This window comes from Enhydra lutris, unplaced genomic scaffold (assembly GCF_002288905.1).
Source record: "Enhydra lutris kenyoni isolate GAN:26980312 unplaced genomic scaffold, ASM228890v2 scaffoldscaffold58, whole genome shotgun sequence".
NCBI classification, from domain to species: Eukaryota; Metazoa; Chordata; class Mammalia; order Carnivora; family Mustelidae; genus Enhydra; species Enhydra lutris.
In genome coordinates, this window is record NW_019154142.1 from 15,869,533 (window position 1) to 15,880,738 (window position 11,206).

Genomic DNA, 11,206 nt, shown 5'->3' on the forward strand with positions numbered 1-11,206 from the left:
GTATTTCTGAGCACAACACGTAAGAGACTGGAATGATTTGCTTTCCAGATTGAAGACTATGACGTGATAGCCAGCATGATAGGAGCCAAGTGTAAAAAACTCCGAACACTGGACCTGTGGAGATGCAAGAACATCACCGAGAACGGGATTGCGGAGCTGGCGTCTGGCTGCCCACTTCTGGAGGAGCTCGACCTGGGCTGGTGCCCCACGCTGCAGAGCAGCACCGGGTGCTTTGCCAGACTGGCACGCCAGCTCCCCAACTTGCAAAAACTCTTCCTCACCGCTAACAGGTCTGTGTGCGACACAGACATCGAAGAGCTGGCATGTAATTGTAGCAGATTACGGCAACTGGACATATTAGGTAAGGGTGCAGTAGAGATTTGTTTTAAAGCCATGACATGACTTGTTGCAAGGAAAGAACAAAACAAAAAACACTTCTTGGATACAGTAAAATGTTGTCCTGATAAGGCTGCTTGGTTCGAGGAGGTGCAAGATAGGCTAATTGATACCGAGAATAATGGGTAAAAGAGTAAGGAAAATAACAGAATTTTGTAGTTGAATCTAGCAGAAAGCTCTTATAAACAAACACTAATTCTTGGTCTAGTGAGAAGAGTGAGAATTTATATGAGCTATGTTCTCCATTTTTATTAAGGACAGAGAAGAAATTAATCCACTTTTATAATGAATTATACACACACACACACACACATGCATAAAGCTTCTTGATGTTAAACTCGTTATTAAGGAATATTGCCAAATCTTCATTCCTGATCATTCTAGATTTTAGGAATAGTTCTGCCCCAGTGAAGATCTATTGAAAAACCCTTCCCAGTTCTGGGATTCCTTGTGTCCTTACTGCAGTCCGTCAGCGGGAGCCCTGTGAGGTGTTGCTGGCAACACCAGAGTTATAATTGCCCCTACAGTTGGTGCTTTGGGACTCACATAGCACTCGTACTGTGTTCTCTAGTAATCTGTGAGTATTAGTAGGTTAGCCCATGAAATGCTAATTATATCCTTTCCCGTTTATTAAACATTCAACGACAGGAAAACCTGAAGATTTTCAGCTTCTGAGTTTGGTTTCCTTGAAAACTCACAGTCCAGGTTGCATGTTACTTATTCAAGCTACTTTTAGACAGAAATTCTTGCCTAAAAATTTAGGAAGAAATTCTTGCCTGTTGCGTGTACAGCTTGGGCTACTTCATCTATGTTGTACTTTATTCTTCCTAGCTCAGGGAATCGGCTATCATTGTTTTTCATAGAAGGGGACTGGAGCCCGGCAGTCAGTATATGGCAGAACAGTAGTTCAAATGCCAAGTTTTGGGCCCCAGCATAGTGAGCACTTTTTTTCCATCCCACCACAACTGATTTTCTTGCTGCTTTCTTTTCCTTCCTACCTACGTTCCACCTTGAATTAGTCTAGACCTTTTGTAAGAGAAGTATTTGGGGAAGTTCAAGAACATGAGAGAGAATGAGGAGTGGTGCCCAGGGCCTTTAAAATTGGATTGCTAATCACATTAGGCTTTGCTTCAGAGGATTGGTGGGATTGTTGGTTAATACCTGTCTTACAACCCTCCCCCTCAAAACCTCATCCAGTAGAGATGAAGAGTAGCCAGCGTCTGAAAGAGATGCTACAGAACCACAAAGATAGTTGGTAACACGGATCTAAAACAAAAGCACAGATGTGGTGAACAATGGGGTAGGTGGTCCAGTGGCCTAACTTTGGCCAACTAATGGATGAATTACTTGACAGAGACATAGAAGAAAAATAGGTAAGAAGTATAATGGCTTCTTTTTGAAAACATTTGTAACTTTCCTAAATGTAAGAGCAAGGAAGTATGGAAGGTTCCAGTCCAAGATGGCAACATAGGCAGACCCTGAACTTACCTCTATGGAACACACCCGTTTATACCTGTTTATAGAACAGTTCATCCTGCAGAAGAGCTGAAGGCTGACTGAACATCTTCTGCCTTTGCAACAACAATTGAAACACAGTTATGGAGGGAATCCCACCCCCCCAGCCCTGACAATGCCAACAGCAGTGCCAGGGGAGAGTACTGAGGGATGGGGACCAGATCTCTCTGTCCTTGGGCAGAGAAAGAAAGCCTCAGTATAGAAGAGCAACGAGCATACAAAAAAGACAACACTGGGAACCCTGCCAAACTGCATTGGCGCTGGGGGCTTACTCTCTGGGTAGGAGAGACTGGAGAACAACACGGTTTATGTTCCTACCCCACCCCCCAAAAAAGCCTAGACCCCAGCAGGATCTGGAAACCACAGTTCCCAGTCATCACAGTGAAGCTGTGACCTCAGTGAGACCAGGGTCCACAAGTCCCCTTTGGGGACAGTGGCACTAGGACATAGAAAATAAGCTGTGGGATTTTTTTGTGTGTGTCTTGTTTGTTTCTGTTTTTGTTTTCATTTTTATCTTTTTTGCTTTTCTCATTTTTTCTTTTCTTCTTCGTCTTCTATTATTATTATTTTCTTTCCCCAGGAAGCCATGATCTGAAAGAGCAGCTAGTATATAAAAGAGTTGGTGCTAGAAGTCCATCAAACAGTGGGAGGAGCTGCTAGGATGCTCTCAGAGTGGGCGGGGCTGATGGACATGGTCTGCACTCCCCTCCACCTTGAAAGCACAGACCACTGCACAGTCTGGGCACCCTAACGAGCCTGGTACCTCAGTGATCCCTGGGCCCTTAGCTCACACCAGCCCCAGCTGTCCCACCAAGGCAATCACAAAGTGGTGCAAACCAGGACACACCTGGTTGGTTCTAACTACAGCCCTAGCCTTCACACCAAGGTGACACAGGTGCAAAATACCCCAAAAGGCCCACACTGCTTCGGCTTCAGGTGACTTGCTAGGACACCCCCAGTGCAGAGTGCTTCAGACCATCTTGGCTGACGTCTGCTTCAGATCCAAACAGTCTGCCAGGGTCCCTCCTGTGTGGAGCACCCCAGGTGCCTTAGGCCCATGCCTGCATTGATTTCAGCCCAGGACCCCCTGGGTGGAGCACCCCAGAACACTGCCACCCTTGCCAGTGTCAGCTCCAGCCACCCAGCCAGGGCACCTACTCCATGGAACACCACGGGACAACCCAACTTGCACCCAGTTCAGTTTCAGCCATCCTGCGAGGGCATGTTTTTTGTGAAGAGCCCAGGGACCACATTTTAGCTTCAGTTGTCCTGCCAAGATGCCCCCTGCGTGGGATGCCACAGAACCTCCCAGCCTGTTCTCCATCTCAACTGCAGCCGCCATTCAAGGCACCCTCTGTGTGGAGAATCCAAGAACACTCCCAGTTTATATCCATTTCTGCTTCAGCTGTCCTTCCAAGATGCCTTCTGTGTGTGGAGCCCCGTATCTCCCTGGCTTGCACCCACTTTAGTTTCAGCTATCCTGCTAGGGTACCTTCTGTGTAGAGAGCTCAGGGACCTCCTGGCCTGCAACTGCATCAGTTCCAGCCACTCAGCCAGGGCACCCCCTACACAAAGCACACTGGGACACCCTGGCTTGCACCCATTTCAGCTTCAGCTGTCCTGCTAGGGTGCCCTCAGCACATAGAACCCTGGGGCACCCTGGCCTGCATCCACCTCAGTTTTAGCTATCCCGACAGGGCACTTACTATGTAGAAGGTACCAGGACCCCCACCCCTCCAGCCCATACCAGCCATAGCTCCAGCCAACCAGCAAAAATCATCAAGCATACAGTCTATATAGGGAATGACCAACACAAGCCCATTCCTTCAAATTTAGGAGAAATAGCTATTCAGTCTCATCCATAGAAACAAACACAGAAGGTCAAGCAAAATGGGGAGACAGAGACATATGCTCCAAAGAAGGAGTAAGAAAAAAACAAAACAAAACTCAGAACTAAACGGAACAGGAATAAATAATATGCCTGAAAAAGAATGTAAAGTAATGATCATAAAGATAACCAGGCTGGAAAGAAGAGTGGAAGAACCCAGTGAGACCATCAATAAAGAGATACAGAATATAAAAAAGAACAGTCAGGGTTGAAGACTACAATCACTGAAGTAAAAAACATACTAGAGGGAATCAACAGATTAGCAGACGCAGAAGAATTTATTAGAGATCTGGAAGACAGGGTAATGGAAAGCACCCAAAATGAACATTGGAAAGAGAAAATAATTTTTTTAAATGGGGATAGATTAAGTGATCTCTTGGACAACATCAAGCACACAAACATTTGCTGTATAGGGGTCCCAGAAGAGAGAAAAAGGGATAAGAAAAAAAAAACTTACCTGAAGAAATAATAGCTGAAAATTTCCAAAGCCTAGGGAAGGAAGTAGACATCCACATCAAAGAACATTCTAAACGAGATGAACCCAAGGAGGTCCACACTACAACACATAATAATTAAAATGTCGAAGGTTAACAATAAAGATATAATCTTAAAAGCAAAAGAAAGACAAAAAGTTGCCTACAAGGGAAAACCTATAAGACTATGAGCTGATTACTCAGCAGAAACTTTGCAGGCCAGAAGAGAATGGCATGATACCTTCAAAGTGCTGCAAGGGAAACACCTATAACCAAAAATACGCTACTAAGAAAGGTGGTCATTCAGATTTAAGGGAGAGATAGAGTTTCCCAGACAAAAAATAAAGGAGTTTATCACAACTAAACCAGACTTACAAGAAATGTTAAAGGGACTTATTTAGGGGCAAAGAAATGGCCATAATTAGAGATTAGAAAATTATGAATAAAATGATGTAAGGTAGCACAACATATTCATAAAACATGAAGGGGGGGAAAAGGGTATTTTTTTCTTTTTCTGTTTTGTTTTTAGAATGTGTTTGAACTTAAAGATCATGAAATTAATATAGATTGCTATACACTTAGGATGGTATTTATGAACCTCATGGTAACCACAAACCCAAACCTATAATAGATATGCAAAAAGAGAGAAAACAAACAAACAAACAAAAAATGTAACACTATAGAAACGCATCAATCATAAGGAAAGAGAGCAAAAGAAGAAAGGAATAGAGGAGAACTACAAAAACAACCAGAAAACAGATAATAAAATGGCAATAAGTACATGCCTATCAATAATTACTTTAAATGTAATTGGCCAAAATGCTCCAATCAGAAGACATGGGGTGGCAGAATGGATTTGAAAACAAACAAACGAACAAACAAAAAACCCACCTCATCTTTATCTCATCTACAAGAGACTCACTCACCTCAGACCTGAAGAGGAACACACTGAAAGTGATGGGATGGAGAAACATTCACCATGCAAATGGAAGTGGGAAAAAAAGAAAGAGAGGGGGTAGTAATACTTATATCAGACAAAATGTACTTTAAAACAATAACTATAATAAGAGACAGAGAAGGGCATCCCATAATGAGAAAGGGATAAATCCAACAAGAAAATGTAACACTCGTAAATATCTATGCTCCCAACACTGGAGCACCTAAATACATAGAACAAGCATTAGTGGATGTAAAGAGAGAAATTGACGGTTATACAGCAGTAGTAGTGGACCTTAACATTCTGCTTACATCAGTGATAGATCATCAAGGCAGAAAGTCAGCAAGGAAATAATGTCTTTGAATGACACATTGGACTAGATGGACATAACAGATGTATAGAGAACATTCCTTCTGAAAACAACAGAATGTATTTTTTTTTTGATTGCACATGGAACATTCTCCAGAATTGATCACATATTAGGCCACAAAACAAGCCTCAATAAATTTGAGAAGATTAAAGTCATACCATGCATGTTTTCCATCTTTTCTAGTCACAACAGTGTGAAACTAGAAATAAATCACAAGAAAGAAAACTTAGAAGTAAGTCACAAGAAAAAAACTAAAAAAGATGTAAACACCTGAAGACTAAACAGCATGATAGTAAACAACCAATGAATGGGTCAATGAAGCAATCAAAAGAAATTTTTTAAAAATGGAGAAAAATGAAAACAAAAACCTATGGTCCAAAATCTTTGGGACATAGCAAAAGCAGTTCAAAGGGAAATTATAGTGATACAGGTCTACCTCAAGAAACAAATCTCAAATAATATGACCTTACACCTAAAGGAACTAGAAAAAGAAGAACAAACAAAATCCAAGGTTAATAGAAGGATCAGAGCAGAAATAAGTGATATGGAGACAAAAAAAAAAAAAAGTGTAGAAAAAAATCAATAAAACCAAGAGCTGATTCCTTGAAAAGATAAATCAATTAACCCATAGCCAGACTCACCAAAAATAAAAGAGAAAGAACTCAAAATCAGAAATAAGAGCGGAGAAGTAATAACTGACACACCAGAAATACAAATAGAATACTTTGAAAACTTATATGGCCAACAAACTGGACATCCTAGAAGAAATGGCTAAAAAGTCATCTGATTATCTCAGTAGAAGCAGAAGAAGCATTTGATAAAATTCAACATTTATTCATGATAAGAACTCAACAAAGTGGAATAAACTTCAACAAAATAATAATAATAAAGTGGGAAACATAACCTCAATGTAATAATGGCCCACCTTATATACCCTACACAAAAATAAACCCAAACGGATGACAGAGCTAAACGTGAAACCTGAAATCACAAAAATCCTAGAAGAAACCACAGGCAATAATTTCTCTAACATCAGCTGTAGCAAGATTTTTCTCGATATGTCTCCTAAGGCAAGGGAAACAAGGGAAACAAAAACAAAAATAAACTGTTGGAACTACATCAAAGTAAAAAGCTTTTGCACAGCAAAATAAACCAAAGGAACCTACTGAATGGGAGAAGTTATTTGCAAATGATTTATCCTGTAAGGAGTTAATATCTAAAATATATAAAGAACTTAACAATGCCAAAGAAGCAATACAATTAAAAAATAGGTAGAGGACCTGAATTGACATTTTTCCAAAGAAGACATGCAGATAGCAAATAGACATATGAAAGGTATTCAACAACACTAATCATCAGGGAAATGTAAATCAAAACCACAATGGGATACCACCTTACACTTACTAGGATGGCTAAAATAAAAAACACAAGAAAGAAATGCTAGTGAGGATGTGGAGATAAAGGAACCCTCGTGCACTGTTGGTGGGGATGTAAATGGGTACAACCACTGTGGAAGACAGTATGGAAGTGCCTTAAAAAATTACAAATAAAATTACTGTATGTTCCAGCAATTCCACTACTTGGTGTTTACTCAAAACCACAGATTCAAGACGATATATGCACCCCCATATTTATGTAGCATTATGTATTGTAGCCAAGATACAGAAGCAACCTAAGTGTCTATAAATAAAAAATGGATGAACCAAATGTGGTATAGCGATAAACCACGGAATATTACACAGCCATGAAAAGGATGCAGTTGTGCCATTTATGAAACATGGAGGGTATTATGCTAAGTGACATGTCACACTGAGAAAGATAAGTAACATTATTTCACTCATAAGTGGAATCTTAAAACAACAACAGGAAATGAATAAACAAAAAGCCGAATCAGACCTATAGAGATCAGACTGATGGTTGTCAGAGGAAAGGGTGGTGGAGGGATGGGCAAAATGGAATATGTGAGTCAGGGGACTAAAAGGCATAGCATAGGGAATATAGTTGATGATATTAATAGCCTTGTATGTTGACAAATGGTAGCTACACCTGTGGTGAACATAGCATAATGTATAAACTGGTTGAATCACTACCTGGTACACTTGGAGTTAATGTAACATTGTATGTCAACTGTACTCAGAAAAGAAGAGCAAGGAAGTATCATTATCAGCCCAAAACAAATTATAGCTGAAAGAGGGCCATACATGTAAATGTATTTGGACATCTTATTTCAAATATGAAGGACACAGTAAAAATATCGATAATAATAATTAATAATTATGTTAACAACAGTGCACTCTGTGGTTTATACTATTGTGATCATATATTAACTGATTTAACCCTCACAACAACTGTAAGAGGTATTTTATAGCCACAGAAGTGGAAACAGGTTGAAACAATTTGTGTGATTTGCCCAGGATCTCATGGCTAGTAAGGACATATGAATTTGAATCAAAGTTTATGCTCCTAAACCACTATGCTGTATTTTCATTTTTATTGATTTATGGTTTCCTTTTATCATTAAATGTTTGAATCTACTAAAAAACAAACAAACAAACAAACAAACAAAAAAACAGCTTCTTAGTTAAACCCCAAGCTGATAGTGATTATTTTATCATTTTGTAACTGGCACATATGAACGTTAAGTGGCATACCTTCTGCATACCGAAAATGCTTACTGATCAGTACAAAGCTGAGTAAGATATAGTTCCTACCTTCAGAGAGTTTATAACCTGGCCAAAAAAAAAAAAGTAAAACAATATATAAATAACTTAAATGCATGTCAGAAACAAGGCCATTTGGGGGTTCAAAGAAAGGAGAGTACATATGATTAGAGAAATAAGAAAAAGTTTAATTAAAAAGGTTAATAGGTATTTGAAATGTATCCTTGAAAAGTGAATAGGAAATGGGGGGGAGCATTTTAAGTAGAATGAATAGCATGAAACAAAAGCATTGGAGTTAAAAATACAGAGTATCTTCAGAGAATAGTCAAATCTAATTTGACTTAGAACATTAGTATAATGGAGGCTTTCACCGAGAGTTTTGAACACCAGGATGAGGAATCTGCAAAGAATTAAACAAGGAAGAGCTATTATCAGGTTTTAATTCAGGGCATGAGTGATATATTTAGAGCTTTTGGGGGATATTAATCTAGAAACAAGTGGTAGGTGAATTGAAGAGGGAGGAGATCAGAATCAGGGAGATTAGCTGCTGTAATCCATCTAGTAAGGGTCTAAACCGGGGTGATGGTATTGGGAAATTAAACACCAGCCTTCATTCTCTCATTTATTATACACTTATTGAGCATATACCGTGTCAGGCACTGTTGCCAACACTGGAGATGGGTCAGCGAACAAGAGAGATGTGGCCCCAGCCCTGAAGGAGTGAGCTGAGAACATAGCTGTGTCGTAAGTGGATAAGGAAAGAGAAGTGCAGAGCGTCCGTGGCACAAGACAGGACACCCTAGCCTACATCAATTTTCAGTCTCCCGACTGCCTTCCCTGACATTCTCTTATTAGGTCTTCTGATTTATTGGGAGACTCAGATTCTAATGACCAAATAGAAAATGGGTGGGTGAAAAACACCATGTAGCCGGGGGTCTCAGCTGAGGTTCTCTGAGCTTGTGCAACAGAAACAGCTCAAGCTAACATACATGTAAGGGAAAGGAAATGATTATGAAGATAGAGGTGTCTCTCTGCGATCCCTAGGTAGGAGCTAGCTATGGTCAAACCTTGGGAAAGACTGGAAAACCATCAAAAGGCAAGAAAGCTGTTTTTTTTTTCCTTTTTCTTTCTTTTCCTGTCCTTCATGCCCAGGCACCGGCCCCCTCCCCACTCTGCCCCTGTACACTCACAGACCCTTTTGTGTCTGCTTCTCCCTTTGGCTTTGCCTTGTTCTTTCCTTGTCACGCTGGCCATCTCTATCTTGGTACACATGGCTAAATATAACAGCCCCAACCAGTTTTTCTTGTCTTTAGTTGGAGAGGTCTATGGACACTGAAGGCTTTACTGAATTCCCATTCTGAATTCCCAGGAGAATCCAGGGGCCAGCCACAGTCAAGAGAGCCGTATAGTTACCACTTATAGAGCCCATGGCAGGGAGGGGAGTCAAAGGATTTCTTAAAGGGAAAAAGGCATAGATTAACTATGTGATAGGATTGTGATTTTTTTTTCTCCCTAGAAAACCTGTAGTTAAAGTAAGGTTGTTGTTGTTTTGTTTTTTTATAACAGATATCCTAAAGCCTAATGGTATTTGGTATTTACTGAGTACCTGCTAGGTAGCAGGTGTTTTCATAATGTATGTAATTGAGCTGCTCTCCAAACGTCCCATAGTGTCTTCACATTTAGCATGGGCTACACGGTACCCAGCATCCATCATCTGACTTCTAGTAATGCCATTTTATACCCACCGCTTACTGTCAAACTTACCAGATTGTATTGTAGTTATTTGCTTTCAGCTTTGGTAAGTGAGCTCCTTACGGCAGACATGTGTCTTACTTATCTGTGCATCGCCAGTGCCTGACACAGAAGTTCCTACAAGGGTGCTTGCTCAGTAACTGCACTGTGTGGACTGTGAGGGAAAATCACTCTAAGCTTGGCCGTCTGATCTGACCCGCAGGTTGAGGGAAAGTTGGGTGACAGAAAGAAGAAGGTATGGAGGAGCTGACTGGAAGGGGTAGGAGGTAGAAAGGAAGATAACTGAGTAGAGTATTGACAAAATCCAGATCCTAGATGCCAAGTGGCCTAGGAGAATTCAGTTCATGTTTTTTTTTTTACAGGTTTATTGAAGCATGTCTTTTGTTTAAAGAAATGCTGTTCATTTTCAAAAGGCAATTTAAGTGCATTTTAAACAATAAATAGTAAAGGGACTCTTTATCAGGACACTATCTAAATATGATATTTATGGTGTTTTATTTTGTCTTAACAGGAACAAGAATGGTAAGTCCAGCATCCTTAAGAAAACTTCTGGAATCTTGTAAAGATCTTTCCTTGCTTGATGTGTCCTTCTGTTCACAGATTGATAATAGAGCTGTGCTGGAACTCAACGTGAGCTTTCCAAAAGTGTTCATAAAAAAGAGCTTTACACAGTGACTTAATATGTGTTCTATAATAAAATCAATGTGCTTTTGTAGGGTTTTATTTTAGGGTTGGTTCTGTTTAGTTCATATAATGGTGGGAATGTCTTAATGTTCCATTAAGGCATTTGTAGATTTTGAAGAAAAATATGAAATTGTCCATTAAATCACGTAAAAATGTAAATGAATGTTTTCATAAAATATTGCAAGCACTTTTGTTGAAGAGTATGTGAGTGGCTCACATTATTTTTATCTTATGTTAATCAGTAATATTATTCTTTATTCAGTAATTACATGTGTAATAAAAGAGTAATATGGAAACCTTTTAACTTATTTTTAAAGGAACGTGTTGAGCCAGAAAGTATCATGATATTTAAAAATAAAATTAATTTTTCACACCTCCATGTATGGATGTCTTATTAATAAGCCTTATGACCTGACCAGTGTTTTGTTTAGGCATATACAGAATTTCCAGAATTAGTTGGGAAAAGGTGATACATTAACTCTTCGACTTGAAAATTTTAGTTTTTCCATTTTCCTTCTGACATATATACCT

General features: G+C 39.6%; 1 protein-coding gene across 2 annotated transcripts in view; it reads left to right on the forward strand.

Moving 5' to 3' along the window:
* LOC111158329 (F-box and leucine rich repeat protein 4) overlaps nt 1–10,990 on the forward strand; it is an 84,248-nt gene extending 73,258 nt beyond the window's left edge. For both annotated transcript variants that reach the window (XM_022520305.1, XM_022520306.1), the window contains 2 exons: nt 49–361; nt 10,503–10,990. In XM_022520305.1, the coding sequence (XP_022376013.1) occupies nt 49–361; nt 10,503–10,666 (477 nt within the window). In that variant the 3' untranslated portion in view covers nt 10,667–10,990. The remainder of the gene's footprint in view (nt 1–48; nt 362–10,502) is intronic.
* The last annotated feature ends 216 nt before the right edge of the window (nt 10,991–11,206 follow it).